Source organism: Ascaphus truei, chromosome 9 (assembly GCF_040206685.1).
Source record: "Ascaphus truei isolate aAscTru1 chromosome 9, aAscTru1.hap1, whole genome shotgun sequence".
NCBI lineage: Eukaryota > Metazoa > Chordata > Amphibia > Anura > Ascaphidae > Ascaphus > Ascaphus truei.
This window is the reverse complement of record NC_134491.1, coordinates 32,596,846-32,618,506: the sequence shown is the minus strand read 5'-3', so window position 1 is coordinate 32,618,506 and position 21,661 is coordinate 32,596,846. Positions and strand designations below refer to the sequence as shown.

Below are 21,661 nucleotides of genomic sequence, written 5' to 3'. Positions count from 1 at the left end.
CTAATCCGAAGGAGTCAACCTCTTCTTGTGTATCAGCTCCATCCTGTCTTACAATTAACACAGAGGAATAATGAATTAAAATTGCTGTATTTTTCTGCTGTCAGGACCAGCTGGACACAGCTCGCCGCCTTCTAAACAGGCACGAGGAGTTTGTGAAGTTGCTTGCCTCGCTGAAAAATCGCGTCGACGGCCTCCGGGAGAATGGGGAAACATTGGTGCGGAACGGCCACTTCGCCAGTAACTTGTAAGGACTCATAAACGTGTGGTAGAAGTACCGGTGCATTTTGAATGGTGCTACACTAGTAAATTCGGTCTTCCATAATGACAATATACATTCAATAAGCTACACATCATTATAAAATAAAATTATTGTAATAGTCATATTTCTTCTATAAGTCAAGCTGTATCAGAATGGCTGCAGTGTACACCTATTTGATTAAATCTCTGACTATAAATGTTGGTTCTATAATATACCCTAGTTGAGGTTTGAGTGTAACGTCTCTCTGCAGGATAAAGCAGAGGGCGTCTGACACCCAGAAAAGATTGGAACACTTGAACCGTAAAAGTGAAGAAAGACAAAAGTGCCTCTTAGATTCATTGAGACTTCAGGTAAATATCATAGTATTTCTTTTCCACTTCTGCGTCCTGCTCCGATCTGGTACCCAGAGATATCTTGTCTATTGCCTAGGAATAGGGATTTGTGTATTGACTGTATTGAGATCTTCATATATCCCTTTTGGTTTTATCTCAGCTGGAACAGCAAAAAAAAAAAATAGCTTTCCTTCTCAAATGCTTTCATGTGAAATAGGCAAAGAAGAAGGGATAAGGAAGAGTGGTTTGTGCTAGTCCCTAAAAGGCAGACCTCCTCCGAGGGATTTACAGGACAGCGTATGTTGTTAATGTGTTTTCTCAATCATCGGCTTGTTTTGACAGATCACCGTTTCTAGGAAAGGTTCATATCGGCACTTGCAGGGCTACATTTTGCTGATCCCTCCAGCACAGAAGATCTTTCTCTGTTGATGCAGAGTTTGCTTTTCATCCACTACTTTTGTTGATATTCCTGAGGCCCTAATTGTAATCCTCTATTTAGGAATTCAACCGGGATGCCACTGAGCTGCTGGTGTGGATGGAGGAGAAGTACAAGATCGCATTAGATGAGTCCTATCGGGACCCAACCAACATCCTTCGCAAGCTGAAGTGGCACGAGGCTGCAGAGAAAGAGATGGTGGCGAACCAAGTTCGCTTTGAGGATCTTCTAAAGGTGTGGGCTCTGTCCTTCAGGCAAAGGTCCAAGTTAGAGACCGAAACGTCGATCTGCCCACAAATAACTATTGAATACTTTATTAATAAGAGCTTTGAAGTTCAGCTTCTTTCTCAGTTGGAGAGAGAATTTGCATGCTCTGTTCTTCAGGCAGCTAAAGGGAGAAGTACCATGTGAGCTACTGTAATACTGTAGGTTAAAAGAAAATACTTTTGTCAAAAAGTGAAACTGTAAGCTTCTCTCAGGGCAGGGACTCCTGTCCCCCACTTTCACTCTGATGTATTTTTAACTTGCCATCAGGAGCCCGCACACATGTCTGGGATGTAACGTACGGGAAATGCACGCCATGTGGATTGCTCAATAAAAAGGGGGCGAACTCTACAAATGAAAAAATCCGACAATTTTTCTGGGCTGTGCTTGTGCAGGGCTTTCTACCGATGTGCAGCGGGGCCGTGTGTAAAACGTAGGTGATCCCGTGCGTGACGGAAAGACACTTGTTAAAAAAATAATTAAATAAATAAATATATATATATATATATATATATATATATATATATATATATATATATATACCTAATTCTGTTATTCTTGTGTCTCGTATAAGCACACATCGGCAGCTGTTATATAAATCAACAAATACGAAATACAGAGTTAAAAAAAGAATACGTGGAAATCATTTCAATATTGGTTAAAAATATATTTATAAATGCAAAGGAAAGGAGAAGAGACCCAATAATAGTCTATGGAAGTATCATTTGCACCCATGTTTTGTTCTTTGATAACCCGTTTGAAGGTTTTGGAACTAATAAGGAAGTAACACGAACCAACTGCTGGGACCAGCGCTCTTTAATACTGTACCTTTATTGGAGACATTACAAATGCTTTGAAGGGGAAAGTAGGTCTTTTTGCAGATGACACAAAGATCTGCAACAGGGTTGACAGTCCAGGGACCGGGGCGTAAACACGACTAAGGATTTACGTAGTAGAGGCAGTGGTGGATTTACGAATATACTAAATAAGCTACAGCTTAGGGCCTCCAAATACTAAGATTTAAAAAAAAAAAAAATGTTTTACATACCTATAATATATTTGAGTGACTCCGTAAATCCAAATGGGTCTATTCACACTAAAAATAAATTAGAATAAAATCAATAGTGGTTTGAATATTTAGTAACAAAAGTTGAATGTATGTTAAAAACAACCTATGTAATGACAGGATGGACAACAGCGACTCAACATTTTGCAGAAGAACCCAATGGTTTAGATTCGTTCTTTCCTTCAACTTAATATCAACAATCCCTGTTTTGTTTAAGTTCTAGGAATGGACTCACGTACCCTTCCAGTTGAGAGGAGAACTCAAAACAGTTTACGGGAGCTACCCTCCCCACAATGTTTTTTTGACATTTTTTTATAGGGGTGTGAATCAGCGGCCTGTAGGCGAGGGCAGTTAGACGCATAGACAGAGGGTTCCGCTTAGCTGGATTGGTTTATTAACCACAAAACAGCAACCAAACAATAGGGCTACTGCCCCATTAAGACAATACACAAAATAATAAAATAAACACCTACTCCTTTCAGGAGACTAACTACACTTTGTTGTGGCCCTTTCTAACGACGCTGGCCAACTAACATGGTTACATGGGAAACATATGAAACAGTATTTAGAAAGACAGGGAACAATAGTGAAAGTCTTATCTGACATTGTTGCTGGTTAGGCGTCTCCGATTTTTCTTTGAGGTCCTGCTGCTCCCAGGAAGTCTTTTTGCCCTTCTTTGTGCAGGCTTCTGCTGGGTGAAGCTGTGGGTTCCTCACGGTTGCCAGGCAAAATCTTCTGGTCAACCCAGCCTGGCTCCCTGCGGGCGGGCACTCTCTGTGATCCTCTCACAGACTGCAAACAGGGACCCTGACAGCAGCTACTTCCTGCTTTTTATACCTGTTCAATCAGGAGTTTCACATCCCACCTGCATGAAACCCGACACCAGTGCAGTCTGGAAAGGGAGTTAACCTCTTCACTCCCTTACAAGGGGCCTCGTCTTTATCATAGCTTAGTGCAAGGGTCTCAAACACAGTCCTCGGGCCCCAACAGGCCAGCTTTTATGGATATCCCTGCTTCAGCACAGGTGGCTCAATCAGTTGCTTAGTTGAAGACTGCAGCACCTGTGCTGAAGCAGGGATATCCATTAAAGCTGGCCTGTTGGTGGCCCTTGAGGACAGTGTTTGAGATGCCTGGCTGTGTGCCTCCCAAAGTCTTACTCTGGCACCGATTGGAGGAATGGTCAAGAGTGTGGTAACAACAATTTAATACCAAAAAGTGGAAAATAATACTCTTGGGTCACAAAAATCCAAAGACAGCGTACTGGATTAATGGCATTATCATGTCAACCCTTTAACCTGATCTACAGGTCTTATGATGCAGAATTAATGTAATGTAATGAAGGTCACATGATGACTGAAACATTGGCACTTTACACGTAATAAATCCTTGACTTTGCTGCATGATATATGGAGAATCAGCAGGCGTCTTGTTTTGCAAGTAGCTAGTTGCATCCCTCCATGAGGGCCAGTGATAGACCACGTCCAGGTGTAGCCTAGGGTCGGTAGATGGAAAGGCATTTACCTGTGACCCTGCTCTTCATTGCTCTCCCTGCAGTTGAGGATTGCTGAAGCCTGTTTTACCCTCGTAATCCCTGGCTGTGGGTAAAGTAAATCGGGCCATCATACATTGAATTGGTGGAGTTTTACAACAAATAAATGTAGCTTGTTCTTCTCCTTTAGTACTGAATATAATACACTACTGTTGGACCCCTCTAGCTATCTCCATTGACGTTTGATGAGAGCACGTTGTCATGTTTGCAGTTGCTTATAGAGTTTCCAATCTTCCAATGTCTGCTGACAGGTGGGAAAGCAGCTGGTGAGAGAAAAACATTATGCCAGAGAGGCCATTGAGGCCAAGATGTTGGAGCTAACCAAGAAGTGGGAAGATCTCAACAGCAAGATGTCTGAGAGAGGAGCCAAACTCAGGCAGGCCGGGCAGCAGGAGCAGCTCATGGAGCTTCTACAGGTCAGTCCAATGCACCAACCATTTCTCCAGCTCATCCCTACACCCGAGACAGGTTTGTGTTACGATTGTGCTCGCCACAAACTGGGGCCGGACCGCGGTGCTGAGGTGGGGTTATGAAATCACCGACCTTAGACCGCGCAGACTGGTCCGGAGTGCGAAGTTCGTAGTCAAACAGGCCGGGTTCAGGACGGGGGAGAGCAGCATAGTCATTGGGTGAGCCAGAGTTGGGAGAGGAGATATCCGGGTAGTAGTAGTCCAAGCAGGGAGTCGGCAACAGGAAATCAAGCACGTCCTTCTGCTTCAGCGTAATTGCTGCAGGTCGGGAACGGGGTTTGCGCGAGTGGCATCCACGGCCCATGGCGCCGGTCTAGGAGAGGGAAGACTGACCGGAGTGGGCACACCACCAGGCAACACTGGTGAACCAATGCTTCAGCGCAGGAGTTCAAGCTGGCCTCTGCGAAGGAGAAAGAGCAGCAGGCCACGGGGTGGAAACAGCAACCTCTGCAAGAGGTGTATGCAGCAGGTTGCAGGGACCAGTGCTGGCAAACCAATGCAGACAGGTCTCTGCGTGGAGGGTAGCAGCAGACCTTAGGAACACAGGAACTCAGGCCTCTGCGTGGAGAGTAGCAGCAGGCCTCTGGAACTAATAACGAGAACTCGAAAGGTTAGTACAAAAGGAGGACAAGCCAAGAGGCTTGTGGCTGAACACAGTAACATCCAGTGAAGGGTTATGCTCGGCACTGACTCAGTGCTAAAGCCCAGCATATAAAGGGCAGTGAGCCAATCACAGGAGGGGGAGGTGTGTGAGAATTCCTCCAATGACGGAGCACTGGCTTGGGCAGCAGAGATAGCTAGCACAGGTGCTTATAGATTGCCAGAGGGAGTAACTAGAAACTGCACAGTTTTGCAAGGCTATAACCAAAAGCAGAACCGAATTCCTTACAGTTTGTGACATCTCAGAAGTTTATACACAATATACACTTAGAACTCTCTAATTGGTCTGGTAAATGGAATAGCGAATCACACAACTGTATACCGTTTCTGCTTTCCTTAAATTAAATCTGCTTTCCATGTAATTGCTTTGCATGAAGTGCTGAACAGACACGACATATGCAGAACTTTTATCCGAAGTATTATATTTTTGGCAGCTTTGAGTTATTGGGGCCCATTTAACTCTGATGGATGTGTAGGGGTTAGCAAAGCATTGAATGAACCTTCATCACTAAGAGATTCAACATCTGGAACTCATGTGACTTTGGCTCATTTGTTTCTAGACAGTGAATTTATTGTAAAAGTGAATGCTGGATTGTCCAAGTCTGTCCTATGTAACCTGAAGGCAGATGATGAACACCAGAACTTACTGAGCTTGATCTCTGTATTAGGTGAACACTCCCTATTAGGTGAGCACCCTACAAAAACACCACGGTTGTTTCCGTCAATAAGTATCACGGATCACTCTAAAACCAGGACTCTGAACCTTTCCCCATTAATTGGGACCAGGTGACCCTTTATAAAAGGGTGCAGAAGAGAAGAGCCTCTTTCGTGATACATTTTTCAGTACCTTACACTTCACTGCTCTGCCCCTTGATCTCAACCTTATCCTTCCTTCTAATGTTCGCAATCCAGGATGCCAAAGTAAAGATTGAGAAGATTGAGAAAGTCCTGCAAGCCCCAGAGTCCGGCCATGATCTGAGAACCAGTCGGGACCTGTTGAAGGAGCATCGGCAACTGGAGAACGAGAGCCGGGAGCTGGCGGACAAGATGAACTCCATCGTTTCCCATGCCCAGAAAATGGCCACCAACCATTTCAACTCACAGAGGATTATGGATGAGACCATGAAATATCTTCGAAGGTGATGGTTCTGTGTGTCATAAATGAATAAGATAATAATTGTAAAGCCTAATAAAAATAAACTACAGCTTTGGAATTGCTGGAACATTGTTTTCTTCATTCGCCCCAAAGGAACCCTCAAAGGCCTACATTAGAAGTTGCGATTTGCAAAGTGCCTTCTAAACTCTATAATAGTCTCTGAGTTGAGCTGCACCTTTACACATTTTCCTTCACAATTATTTCCAGGTTTGAATCCCTGCAGGGGCCCCTTGCCAAGAGGAGAGTGTTCCTACAGGCCAAGGTGGATCAGTATGAGTTTTATCACTACTACGACCTGGAGATGACGTGGATCGCTGATAGGATGCCAACCGCCAGCTCCATTCACTATGGCAAGTCTTTGGATGCAGCCCAAAGCTTGATCAAGAAGCACAAGGTATCACCACCTCTTTATTCCACTGTATCATGTCATTACATCAGTGCTCCAAAAGACAAATATCTTTGTTTCTTTTAGCATCAATATATTTTATCAATGTATTGGTGTCCCACTTGCATTCCCATGCATTTGGGGTGCAATTATATAGGGCAATAAGAGGTGTTATTTGAGGCTGCAATAAGATGCCTCACGTTATGAGTCACTAGTTATCCATGTTCCCTTTCGTGTCCGGAAATTCACCAGGTCTGAGCTGGGATGAAACTATCTCACCAAGAAACCTGTGCCTAACCTAGGTATATTATTACAAAAAGGTTGATCGATACAACCCAAAGGATACCTAATTGCACTCGCTATGAACAAACATTGCGCCTAACCTAGGTATACTGAGCACAGGTCTTTCATTTCTAGTAGCTATTTTAAGCCTGTCCCATCAGTGAGAGACACAGCAGAAGACAGTGGTCAAAGTTGCACAAAAAAAGAGGTGATACTGTCCTTGTGTTTGTGCTGTTTGAGCATGAAGGGAGCGTGGCCTTTTAGAACAGACCCCACTGTCTATTAAACAAAGAGACATCCAGATTTCAAGAGCAAAAAGCATTGGTACTCTGTACGTCCCCTTGCCATCCCACTTCAACTACTGGTCTAAACTCGAGAGTTACTGGTATGACACATTGATCTCTACTAGCATGTAGTATATTTAACCGGGTGTTAATGACGCTCGTTCTGTTACTTGAATTGCGTAGGAGTTACAAGCAGAGGTGAATGCCCACACGCAGCAATTACAGAGGGTCCTGGAAATGGGGAAATCGCTAATTGCGAGCAGTCACCCGGAATCTCGAAACATAGTGGCCAAAAATGAGGCGTTACATCAAGCCTGGTCTGACCTGGAGAAGGCATGCGAGGAACGGATGAAGATCATGCAGAAATCTGTCGGTTTTCAACAGGTGAGAGCTCAGTTCTTCTTCTTACGATGTTTAATTCAAGTTTGTCCATTTCCTCTTTTTCTTACTCAGTTTGCTTGTTTAGATCAAAATGGCTTTATGAAACGTTGCCACCTAAAATCTAACATCAAAAGGATTTTCAACCTTCTAGGGCTGTAAGGTATTTCACTACTGTTATTAGATGCGGACAACCAGTGCCGGACTTACGCATAAGCTAACTAAGCTACAGTTTAGGGTCTCACAACATGATGGGCCTCAAAAACAAAATGAATGCAATTCAACTTTTAAAATCAGATGATAAATAAAGAAGATTCTCTATAATATTGACATTTTCGTTGAAATATGACTCTAAGCATCATGTGTATTGAAAGTGACACATTTCGTAGCTTATAATTTGAAGAGATCATCAGTGACTTTGCTCTCCAAAAATCCATAATGAAAATGTTTTAATATTAAAATGAATGTGACGTGCAAACACTGTTCGTTTTAGCTTTACACTGTCATCTTTGTATATAACAATGTATAATGGTTTCATTCATTGCAGTTTCATGTTTATATTTTCAATGGTCCCTTCAGTTGCAATAATACGTCCATTTCTAATTTTTGGGGCCTCTTAAACTTGACATAGCTTAGCGCTTCAGAAGGTCAGTCTGCTCCTGCGGACCACGCTTTTGAAATTGTTGTTTTGGAACTTGACATTGGATGGCTGGATATGTTCTATTCTTCTCTAAGAGCCAGAGTCGAATCGAAGGGTATCCTGTCTGATTATATCTATTTGAAGAGAGGAACGTGTCTGGGTTGTCTCTTGTCTCCGTTGTTTTTTGTAATGGAAATTGAGCCCTTACTACAAGCTAATAGTAGGAATAATAGGGGCACACTAATCACAAGATCTCACTATTTGCATACAATTCGCCTATACTCCCCAATAATCTGAACTCCATTTCTGAGGTGTTAATGAAGGTGATAACACTCGAGTAGAGTTTTGGGATACAAGGTAAATTGGGTCAAATCTGAAAATATACCACTCCCATCCACGTTTTCCCTCTGCGGAATCCCTGATCACTAAGGTCATGGAGCTCAAATATTTAGGCGTTTTAACGAGCTCCCAAACAAATGTTTTTCCCAAGCCTGGCTAAAGCGGAGAAGGATTTGGCCAGGTGGGAGTTAATGTACTTAAATTGAATCAGCACAGTAAATGTTTTTTTTAAATGAAAACTCTTCCCATAATAAACTTCTTATTCTTCACAATTCCAATATTCCCCCAAAAAACGTTTTTTCTTGTAGATTGCCCATCTTTTTTAACGCTATTATACTCATACTAGGACAAATGGGATATAGTGTTTTTTCTGTCTCAGTGGAGCAACTCCTTTTGAAATTGGGGTAATATCCAATCGGTTTAGGTAGAAGGAAATGTCCATTTGTTGCTATGTCTATTCTCATAGCACATACTGTAGTCATCCTTAACAGCTGAAAAAAAAATGTCCCACCAAAATGTCAGGTGTCTCAACGATCTGACAGATATTTTCAACCTCGAACGCTTTTGGATTATACAGTAAAACTCGGTGGTATACAATAGGGTTCTGCAGTACGAGGTGTCTTCTGTTCAAACATTATATTTCTGATTTCTTATTGCCATTATCTCTTCTACCCCAACAGTTTAAAAGAAGAGCTTTTTAGGGCTTGCCTTGTTATTGTCGTTGTTATGATTGCATCCTAATTTTGATAATTGGTTATTTATTGTTTATATTTTATGTATGTTTGTTCATGAGAATACCAAAGTGACATTTAAACTATACAACTAAAATGAAAAGATGTATTTCATCTTTCTCATGTACAGATGAAGCCAATGTTATGGCACCTAGTGGCGCCCGTCTGGAGTTTAAATAGCTCGATAGGCCCCGCCCCCTTCTCTTGCGGGACTGAGCCAAAACAATGTCCGATTGTCCTGCCGGTGCGTAGTCTGTGTCCCGCTGCAATGCGCCAGCGGGAGTACTAATGTTGGCTATATCTGTAAGACGAGAGTTTCATTCCCTTGACTGCTTCTTATGTATGTTTCACAAGCATGTTAGGTTGAATAGAAAGGGATCTAACCATTGGCGGAAAAGAGGTAGTGTTTCCCTTTAGAGATTCATACAGGTGCGCCGACGAGTATTCTAAAACTTGCCTTAAACTTGCCTTGAAAATCTGGAGCAAATCTGGGGCTACCACCAACATGACCCAGGTACATGCTGGGTTCATGCTGCAACATTTAAGTGACATTTCTGCAGAGACTAATGGCCCATCGGATTAACACAGCAGCGGCCCCTGGCAGTCCTATTCAGTTTGAATGGGACAGCTAGGGACCCCCGCTGTTAATCCGATGGGCCATTAGTCTGTCTGCAGAAATGTTGCAGCATGTACCCAGCATGTACCTGGGTCTTGTTGGTGATTGCCCCAGGTTTGTTTTAGAATACTCGTCGGCACTACAGTATAATGAACTGATGTTGAGTACTCTGTGTGGTTCTGGAGGCTGGAGGGGAGTGAAGGTGGCCCAGAAAAGAGCAAAGAAGGGGGTGCATGTTTTATATCAAAATGCTTATTAGGAAAAACTGGAGAACCCTCTGAGCACATTCACACGTCACAGGTCTGCAATCCTGCCTTTCCCCGTTATCTCTTAGCATGCAAGCCTTCCACTGCAGCCAGGGATTCTGGGTAATGGCATGTAAAAACAGTGCTGCCGACAGCATTATGTGTTGTCTTTGATCAAAGACTTGTCCTAATTTGCTAGCTCCCTTTTTGGGCAATCTATATGTATGCCATGTAAGAGATTAAGCTAAATATAACTCAGATAAATAAAGATATAATAAGAAAAAACAAAGCCGGCTGAGAAAGCGCCAGTGACGGCGTGAAACGCGTGGGAGGAGGAGCTTATTCGTGTGTGATGTCTTCACTTTTAATGTAGTTTAATAAAGGTTTTTTAGCGTCATTTTTTGGCTGGTGAGTTCCGCTTTTTCACTATTGGCTGTGACACTGATCTTCTTTTTTTTGCTAAAAGATATAATAAGCCCTTCTAGCAAACACTGGGTTAAAATGTAAAATAATCTATCCTGTTTTCTTTCCTCCTCTTGCGTAATTTGAAAGTTCCTTTTGGATGTGTCTGATATGGAGAACTGGATAGTAGAGAAACTCCCATTAGTGAGCAGTAAGGACTTTGGCAAAGATGAGGTCGCCACAATGAAGCAGATAAAGAATCACAAGGTACAGTGAGGTCTCTTGTTCTCCAATTCTCAATCATTTTGTTGCCCTGACAGACATGTATTAGAGTAGCAGTGTCACATACTATGAAAGCCATTAATCATAAACCTCTATCCCTTAGTGAATAACCTGTCAAGTATGTGGATGCACTGAGACTAAGAAATGCAAAGTGATGTCATTAATCTCCAAGTAGGCTCAGTCTTGATACGCTGTCGCCAATGTATTGAAAGGAATAGTTGAGAACACCTTCCTACCTTGTCTTTATCACCAGGGCGTGCAGCATGAGATTGAGCTGTATCAGAACTTGGCGACGGAGCTGGGTCGCACTGGGCAAAAGTTGCCTCTGCCTGTGTCTGTCCAGTATGATGAGGTAGATGCACCAGTGGGAAGAATCCACTCTCAAATGAGAGATCTTCAGGATCGAGCTACAATAAGGTATTTGCAACCAGGCACAATGTGGTTCTTTCACCTTAATATACCTGTCATATGTAACCCTCCCTGCCCGGCTTCTAGGGAGATTACATTGGGGTGTATTATATGGCGACTCCACATGGGTTACCACCACTCAGGGGCTGGGTGATGAGGTAGCGAAGTTGTAGAATAATGGGCGCCAGGAACTTTTGTAGTACAGCTGTCATTTATTCGTGTCCCCACACACGGGGACTGCTCATACACATATTAATAATGTTGGGACAGTGACCGCTCATACACATATTAATAATGTTGGGACAGTGACCGCTCATACACATATTAATAATGTTGGGACAGTGACCGCTCATACTCATATTAATAATGTTGGGACAGTGACCGCTCATACACATATTAATAATGTTGGGACAGTGACCGCTCATACACATATTAATAATGTTGGGACAGTGACCGCTCATACACATATTAATAATGTTGGGACAGTGACCGCTCATACACATATTAATAATGTTGGGACAGTGACCGCTCATACACATATTAATAATGTTGGGACAGTGACCGCTCATACACATATTAATAATGTTGGGACAGTGACCGCTCATACACATATTAATAATGTTGGGACAGTGACCGCTCATACACATATTAATAATGTTGGGACAGTGACCGCTCATACACATATTAATAATGTTGGGACAGTGACCGCTCATACACATATTAATAATGTTGGGACAGTGACCGCTCATACACATATTAATAATGTTGTACTGGATTTTATAACAGACATACTGTACATGAATACAGATCTTCCATCAGCGCCCACTTTTAACACTCGAATGAAGGTACTTTGACTTAGTTGCTCTGAGAAAGTGTGGGACCCGCCTCCCTTGTTGCTTCGCAACCATCATCGGTATTGATCCGATTAGTCAGGGCCCCTACGGGAATATTGGCCGGTCTTTTCTTACGTGACCCAATACCTTTTGCCTGTTTGGTAACTGCCACTTCCATACAATTGGATGAGGAATATTAGCGCTGATCCGCCAGCACCCTGGAGCCCTCTTTTCTGAAGCCCTCTATGGCTTGCCATATTCTGTTTTATTACTTATTCGGGACTCCATTTCTTCTTTCAGGAATCCTAACTTAACAGGTACAGTCCCTATATACAACCTAATGAACAGGGGGGCCTGGTCTATACTATTACTTTATAAACATGACTTATCTACTCTCCCTGTTGCTCCTCTCCTCATGTCCTCCTGGAACCTAACCTTCCAGAATAGTCCCTCCTCCTTAAATACCCCTGCGTGAAGTCTGGATCCCCATAGCACCCTAGGGTGGGGCCCAGCATACAACAGCCATGTCAGTAACCGTTTTGGAGGGGGGTTAACCCGATCTTTTGTTGTTGTTAACACATTGCCTTGTCTTTAGGATTACTTGCTTTATGTTAAATTCACACATCATTTTCTCTTATAGAGAGATTTAAATTTCAGAAAAATATACTAAACTAACACGGCTATTTTTACTTAATTGTAACATTTGCAAATAAATCCGTCTTTACTAGAGGGACCTGCAATGCAATGCACTCTTTGTTCAACAACATTTTTAATCTTCAATGTATTAAAAAGCAGTCACATCAGTAGTAGAACTGGCAGGTCCATTTTCCTAATTTTAAAAGCATTTCAAATGCAGCTATTAGCAGAACACAATAAAGGTGGCCGTACCTGTCTAAATACTGCCCTATCCCTCCTGCAATGGTTTATCTAGTGTAGATAGTGCAGACAGCATTGCTTGTGGATGTAGCTTTGCCTGAACCACCATGGATGGTTTGTGCAAGATAAGTAAGCTTAAACCAAGCGCCTGACTGCAGTGTACACATCATTCACTAAGTAGTTATGGGAAATAGTGCTGCTAATGAGAAGACTTTGATGATTCTAAAAGATTTGGAATACAGCGATGAACTAGGCAATATCTTCTGCTAATAACTCTCTGTGTTGGAAAAGGCATTTCTCCTTTGAACGGTTTGGTGTATTCCCATTCCCTGTGCCTCTGTTCCTACATAGATGGGGGAAGCTGGAAGAGACCTTGGCTTTGCACGAATACCTTAGAGAGTCTGGGGATCTGCAGGAATGGATCGGCCAGCAAAGGCAGGTGGCCAGTTCTGAGGACTACGGCAACAACTATGAACACGTCCTGGTAAACCCTTATCTTATAATGTATTACACATTTGTGTTCTTGCATCTTCTGGCATCTTCTGCCGGTGTTAATATTTACCAGTGCAAACACATGACATACTGGCCAATATTTCTTACATTGTTTTCTGCCATATGACACCTTCCTGCTCTGGAATACCCCTCACCGCTTATTCACGTGCATGGGCCTCAAGGTATATTGCATAGGCAGAAGGTGTTTTATAGAGTAGCTTAGAACAGGGCTGCGCAAACTTACTGAGCTGCGCCCTCCTGCCAGGCAGCCGCAGCGTTATGAAACGAACGCCTTGTTAACGATTAGTGCAAAATACATCTTGGTTTCAACCAGAATAAAACTTGCATATGTATGTATATATGTTATTCAAACACTATAGCAATGAAAACATTCACTACAACAATACAACCCATACAGCTTGTTAAAAAAAGAAAAGGGTTGGTATTTAATTGTAATTTAAAACGTTCTCTTGCACTTTGTAGACACTTATAGCGTGATAATTCTCAAACATCATTGTTTTCAAGTAAAGCATCAAAGCTGAAACATTGACATAAATAATCTAAATGTAATCAGCGATGATTTGTAATATTTTTATTGTTAGCACAAGACGGGTGTCACAAACACCTGCCAGCAGTAAACACCCTGTGTCCCTTTAATCTTCTCTCCAACGTTTCCTCAAACTCCTATCTTGTCCTGTGCCCATGTGTCTCTCACACAGGAGACTGAGCTACCAGTCAGTTTGGCTCCATAGAAGGTAGAACAAAAAAAACATTCCCCTCCCCTTCACCAGTCTTTGTTTTCACAGCACTTCCAAGCCAAGTTTGCCACCTTCCGACACCAGATGGACACAGCTGGCCAGAGGATGTCTGCCTGCCAGCAGCTTGCCGAGAACCTGCTGGATCACGGGCATTCAGAATCCATGCTGATTGTGCAGAAGCAGAAGGAGCTACGGTAATTGAACCCTTCTATCATGTTACGTTGGGGTTAGTTAAAACAGGGGTGCGCAAACCGGTGGGGGAATTGGGTTGGGGAGCACGGCGGTTACAGAGGCCCTACGCTCTTCACCAAAGCATTTCAATTGAATGCCAGTGGACTGATTGAGGCCTCTGTAACTTCTCCAACGGATCCATGGCAACGCGACATCAGATGGCCCCGTGGCGTCATTTGACGCTGGAGACAAGATAAGAGGGGTGTGTGATCAGGGGGGGAGAGCAGGCAGGGGGGAAAGTTTGTGCACCCCATAAAAGCATCTAAACTACATAAGTTTCCAGTTTTATATAAATGATACAGCACATAGCACTTCATGTTGCCACATTGTCTAGTTAAATAGGGAAGTTGGGGATATGTGGGGCATGAGGTAGAGACGCCCTCTCTTGGACTTACTAATTATAGGGGCGCATTCAGGAATCCTACGTTTTATAGCTGGACCCGCAACTGACTCCATCTGCAGCGCTCGTAACGTTCCTTGGATATTTTCATTGTCATTCAATGTCACAAAACCATTTCAATAAATTGAATCTATACAATAGTGAGCACCTCTGTTTATTTTATTCCAATACGTGTTTACACTACAGGAGCAGTACAGTACAAACTTACCTTTACAATGAAATGATTGAGCTATCACTAATCTCTTCTCGGCAGTCGGGGGCAACGGTCTTGGATCTCCTATGTCATCTATGATAATACACCAGGAGTGGACAACTCCATTCCTCAAGGGCCACCAACAGGTCAGGTTTTCAGGATATCCCTGCTTCAGCACAGGTGGCTAAGTCATTGACTGAGCCACCTGTGCTGACGCAGGGATATCCTGAAAACCTGACCTGTTGGTGGCCGTTGAGGACTGGAGTTGGCCACCCCTGCACTAGATGTTAATGTAAATTTTGATTTAATGAATAATTCCTTTGGCTCCTGGTTCTTCTTGATCAGCACATACAGTACTGTACCTGGTGCTGCCATCAAGGTGATCATGGGAAGAAGTAGGAGACAACGGACAGGTTTCTCTGCCCCAGAAGGAGCGGGGAATAGTAATACATCTCACTGCACTATATCCCTCACTGATTCTAGAAGACCACTGCCTCTGTTCAGGTAGAAATGTCAGTAGCGCTGCTGCTCTATAAACAGAACTGCAGCTGTAAGCTATGAACTTGAGAGGCAGTGGCTCAGTGAGTAACAACACTCACTGGCACTGAGACTTTGAAGCAGAGGAGCCTGGTTCAATTCCCAGTGTCAGCTCCTTGTGACCTTGGACAATTTACTTTATCTCCCTGTGCCTCAGGCACCAAAAACATATATTGTAAGCTCCAAGGGACCTAGCGTACAACTAGCAGCGCTATACAAGAACATGCTATTATTATTAACTTATCCAGCAGTACATTAACGCTTTTGCTGCCCGAGGGGCCTGCAACCTTTAAGGTGCAATCTAGGATATTCGGTTTAAAGAACACATTTGTGTGGATTCATCCTTGAACAGATCTTTCTATCCAGCCCCTAACAGCTGTTACCGTTCCTAGCCATCCTGAAAAGCGCAGGGTATCAGCTTGTATGCGCTTCTCGGATACTAACAAATGATCGCTTCTTTTATGGAATAATTACGTCGCCAATAACATTTACATGTGTATTACATCTACATATTACATTAAATCTAACCGGTCCTCAGAGTTATTATGGGTACTTTCACGCCCCCCCCCCACTCCCCTGACCCTCCCCCCCCCCCCCCCTCCCTCCCCGCCATGTTATTTTTTAGGTAAGAAACAGCATCAGATTTCCTATAGGAAGTTATAGGATTTATTTTCTATGTACAATCTGGTGCTTCTACCCCGGTAAAAGCACTGCAGCAAAGCGTTCTAAAATGACCCTCGTTGATTCTTTCCTGGTGATATCGGAGACTTACACCCTGTGCCGGAAATTCTAAAACACTTGACAAAGATAAAGAGATGAATGGAGGTGCCCCTTTATCCTTCTGCTGCAGGGCATCATGGGAGGAACTTCAGCAGCTGACCACTGAGAGAGGGAAGCGTCTGCGGGACGCTGAAGCTGTACATAAATGCTACTGGGACCTCAAAGAAGCCCTCGCTCAGATAGAGGTAAAACTTCACATACTTCGCTGTCTCTATAAATTATAATATTCAAAGGACATACTTGATAATAGATGTGAATAGTAAGAAATATTTGCTGGCCAAAAACATTGCTGTTAACATTATTCTTTAAGAGAACACCAACATTATAAAGATAAGAAGGTAAAATAATACAAGTATTAACATATATTTGTGTGTTTGTGGATATGTGGCCATATTATTGAAATATGAAGATAAAGTGTTTGTACAATGGCTGATTATCGCACACACTGCCACCGACACACAACACGCCACCGACACACAACACCAACACACACATATATGGGATAGTCAGCCACTGTTTATACAATTATTTATATATAAAATGTTTTATCCGGAAGTAATACATTGAGCGTTACCGCTCATTTTCAATAAAGTCCTTGTTATAACAATACATGGTTACATTAAATGAACAGAGGTTAAACATTATATTTACAGACATTTCAAGGACAGTTAGAGATAATATATGTTTGTGGGAATTGCAACAGAGCATTTCAAACATCAGTGAATGGCAGCAAACAGCTGACACCCTTTGGCTGCTGCCTTTGGGGTTACTCATGTGGTCTTATATGAAAGAGAGTCCTGACATGAAGTGATTGCGTCCAGCTGCTAACAGACCCACCCAGAAAAAATGTAGGGCGGGAGATCATTGGTGATAAGAAAATGTTCAGTGTTGTGCCCCATGATTTATCTAATCTTCAGATCCTGTTAGTAAAAAAAAATAGCCGCCCTGGGTGATATACATATATATATATGTCCTGTTCCAATATACAGTGTACATACAGTAGCTGAGTTAACGGATGTGTGGATATATATATATGTGAATGTGAATGTGTTCACAAGTGATATTCTTTATTGGCTATATGCTAGCGGTGGAGGTTTTTTGTTGCCTTTTTCACCCACCATAACTTAAAATGTGATATATATATATATATATATATATATATTAAACTCAATTAGAATCAACTAGATAGAGTAAAATGTAGATACAATAAGATATAGTTAAAATAGACCATGCTCCCAAATTACACAGTGAAATAAATTGTCACACAGTCAATATTCATTCTTGCTCTGCGTGTGTCATTAGATTGTAAGCTCTTTGGGGCAGGGACTCCTTTTCCTAATGTGACTTTGATCTCCGAAGCGCTTATTCCCACATGATGTGTTTATATTGTTATGTCGTGTGTATTACTGCTGTGAGGTGCTGTGTGTATGGGAGGCGCTATATAAATACAGATATACATACATACAGAATTTTTTTTTCTTGCCTGGCAGGAAAAATCCAAAAGTGTTCCTGACGACATTGCCAACGACCTCAGTGGTGTCCAGTCTCAGCTGCGTAAACATGAGGCCCTTGAGCATGAGCTGTCTGGGAATGAGCAGCAGGTAAAGGATCCATTACTCTGCGTCGCTGAAGCATATGTATACTGTCCCATACACACTACTCCCGGGGCGGCCAACTCCAGTCATCAAGGGACACCAACAGGTCAGGTTGTAAGGATATCCCTGCTTCAGCACAGGGGGCTCAATCAGTGGCTCAGTGTTTGACTGAGCCACTGATTGAGCCCCCTGTGCTGAAGCAGGGATATCCTTACAACCTGACCTGTTGGTGGCCCTTGAGCAGGAACGGCTTGCTCTTTTGCAGGACTCGGTGCTGGAGCTTTCACGGGACCTCTTTCCTGGTCCGGCGTGGCATCTCAGACGACGCGGCGTCATGATGTCGCGACGACATGTGACATCATGGCACCGCAATGCCATTTGACATCGCGGTGCCATGATAAAGGGATGCTGACAGAGGAGATGCCACCGGACAGGTAAGACAGAGGCCCCATACAGAGGCCCCATGTTCTCCCTCTGCTTTATTGTTGTGGGGAAGAGCGCAGGGCCTCTGTAACCACGAGGCAAGGTGCGACAGCGGCGCCGGCACTGTGGGATTGAGGGCTGGAGTTGGCCACCCCTGCACCCTGTCTCTTCCGCCATTATCACGAACATTGTATCACGGACATTGTATCGCGGACATTGTATCGCGGACATTGTATCGCGGGCATTGTATCGCGGGCATTGTATCGCGGGCATTGTATCGCGGGCATTGTATCGCGGGCATTGTATCGCGGGCATTGTATCGCGGGCATTGTATCGCGGGCATTGTATCGCGGACATTGTATCGCGGGCATTGTATCGCGGGCATTGTATCGCGGGCATTGTATCGCGGGCATTGTATCGCGGGCATTGTATCACACGCATTGTATCGCGGGCATTGTATCGCGGGCATTGTATCGCGGGCATTGTATCGCGGGCATTGTATCGCGGGCATTGTATCGCGGGCATTGTATCGCGGGCATTGTATCGCGGGCATTGTACAGCTTTTATGCTGACTCTTTATCTTCAGTGTTTGGAATTGCAGGAAAAGGAAGTTTACACCCCCGAGATGAACGCATTAAACTCAATTAGAATCAACTAGATAGAGTAAAATGTAGATACAATAAGATATAGTTAAAATTGACCATGCTCCCAAATTACACAGTCAAATACATTGTCACACAGTCATAGGAGAAGACATGACATTCTGTAACCAGAATCCTCACTGGAGAAGGTCAGGAAAACTCTTCTGTAAAGTGACCAGTCCAAACAATATACAGGGTGAAGTACGTTATACATGTGTATGTTATACATATGTATGTTATACATGTGTATGTTATATAATGTTATACATGTGTATGTTATACATGTGTATGTTATATAATGTTATACATGTGTATGTTATACATGGGTATGTTATACATGTGTATGTTATATAATGTTATACATGTGTATGTTATACATGTATGTTATATAATGTTATACATGTGTATGTTATACATGTGTATGTTATATAATGTTATACATGTGTATGTTATACATGTATGTTATATAGTGTTATACATGTGTATGTTATATAATGTTATACATGTGTATGTTATATAATGTTATACATGTGTATGTTTTATAATGTTATACATGTGTATGTTATATAATGTTATACAGGCATACCCGGTTTAAGGACACTCACTTTAAGTACACTCGCGAGTAAGTACATCTCGCTCAATAGGCAAACGGCAGCTCACGCATGCGCCTGTCAGCACGTCCTGAACAGCAATACCGGCTCCCTACCTGTACTGAAGCTGTGCGCAAGCGGGGAGACTATAGAGCCTGTTACACATGCATTATTTACATCAGTTATGCACATATATGACGATTGCAGTACAGTACATGCATCAATAAGTGGGAAAAAGGTAGTGCTTCACTTTAAGTACATTTTCGCTTTACATACACGCTCCGGTCCCATTGCGTACGCTAATGCGGGGTATGCCTGTACATGTGTATGTTATATAATGTTATACATGTGTATGTTATATAATGTTATACATGTGTATGTTATATAATGTTATACATGTGTATGTTATATAATGTTATACATATGTATGTTATATAATGTTATACATGTTTATGTTATATAGTGTTATACATGTGTATGTTATATAGTGTTATACATGTGTATGTTATATAGTGTTATACATGTGTATGTTATATAACGTTATACATGTGTATGTTATATAGTGTTATACATGTGTATGTTATATAACGTTATACATGTGTATGTTATATAATGTTATACATGTGTATGTTATATAATGTTATACATGTGTATGTTATACTGTATAATGTTATACATGTGTATGTTATATAATGTTATACATGTGTATGTTATATAGTGTTATACATGTGTATGTTATATAATGTTATACATGTGTATGTTATATAATGTTATACATGTGTATGTTATATAGTGTTATACATGTGTATGTTATATAATGTTATACATGTGTATGTTATATAATGTGTATGTTATATAATGTTATACATATGTATGTTATATAATGTTATACATGTGTATGTTATATAGTGTTATACATGTGTATGTTATATAATGTTATACATGTGTATGTTATATAATGTTATACTGTACATGTGTATGTTATATAGTGTTATACATGTGTATGTTATATAATGTTATACATGTGTATGTTATAAAATGTTATACATGTGTATGTTATATAATGTTATACATGTGTATGTTATATAATGTTATACATGTGCATGTTATATAGTGTTATACATGTGTATGTTATATAGTGTTATACATGTGTATGTTATATAATGTTATACATGTGTATGTTATAAAATGTTATACATGTGTATGTTATATAATGTTATACATGTGTATGTTATATAATGTTATACATGTGTATGTTATATAGTTTTATACTCATCCTAAATTATATTTTCTTTACACTTTAATTTAATTGGATTGTGCATTGATAATTCACACAGCTTCTTGTCTCATATTTATATTACTTATATTATAATTATATTATATTAATATCTTGCTAAATTATGACCAGCCTGACCACCAATTACATGATTGATTGACGCCTAATTATTTGGAGTTGTGGAGATGTGAATGCAGTCCAGGTATTGAAATCAGAATGGTATGAACCAAAAGTGGTGGATCCTTCTATTTCAGTATGGGGTCATCTCTATTGTCATCTTAATTCAGCTCCAGCTTTTATATGAAACGCCCTGATTTCATAAACTAAGACTAAGGGGACATCTCTGGGTTACTGTGTTACCAGGGACAGGCTCAACCAGTCTCCAGATTATCAGCCTTTGCTATTGCTTGTTTTATTGAGCGTGACGCTCTATCTCTGAATGAGCAAGGACAAGCTCTGACATTTCTGCACTTAAAGGTGTCTTTCATTCTCTTCCTAGGAGACCAGGTACTGGATCAGATATTCCTGTTCTGTACATGGTGCTCCCCTATCACCAGATGATCCGATCATGGTCGGGATTCTGTATGACTCCTGATTTAAAGCTTACAGTAACATTAATCAGAGCCAATTTACAAATTGCCCTTTGCTGCAATATCAGATTCACCCAGTTTAGGCTTTTTTTATCTCCCACTCCAATGTAAAAACCAACACCCAGCTGCAGCAGTTCTTTTAATCTGCCGTCATTTATAAGATTACCACCTGGATCCTATGTTCTGTAAAGCGTCAGACAGCGGAGATGTTGGAATCAGTCTGGGATCTTAAGACATCTGTCTGAATTTGTTCTGAAACATA

At 41.7% G+C, this 21,661-nt stretch overlaps 1 protein-coding gene across 3 annotated transcripts in view; it reads left to right on the top strand.

Annotated features, from left to right (window-relative positions):
• SPTBN5 (spectrin beta, non-erythrocytic 5) overlaps window positions 1–21,661 on the top strand; it is a 155,318-nt gene that overhangs the window by 42,064 nt on the left and 91,593 nt on the right. For all 3 annotated transcript variants that reach the window (XM_075614318.1, XM_075614317.1, XM_075614320.1), the window contains 13 exons: window positions 105–244; window positions 510–609; window positions 1,091–1,261; window positions 4,158–4,322; window positions 5,949–6,175; window positions 6,400–6,586; window positions 7,327–7,527; window positions 10,645–10,761; window positions 11,030–11,193; window positions 13,245–13,377; window positions 14,192–14,337; window positions 16,355–16,469; window positions 17,775–17,885. In XM_075614318.1, the coding sequence (XP_075470433.1) occupies window positions 105–244; window positions 510–609; window positions 1,091–1,261; window positions 4,158–4,322; window positions 5,949–6,175; window positions 6,400–6,586; window positions 7,327–7,527; window positions 10,645–10,761; window positions 11,030–11,193; window positions 13,245–13,377; window positions 14,192–14,337; window positions 16,355–16,469; window positions 17,775–17,885 (1,977 nt within the window). The remainder of the gene's footprint in view (window positions 1–104; window positions 245–509; window positions 610–1,090; window positions 1,262–4,157; window positions 4,323–5,948; window positions 6,176–6,399; window positions 6,587–7,326; window positions 7,528–10,644; window positions 10,762–11,029; window positions 11,194–13,244; window positions 13,378–14,191; window positions 14,338–16,354; window positions 16,470–17,774; window positions 17,886–21,661) is intronic.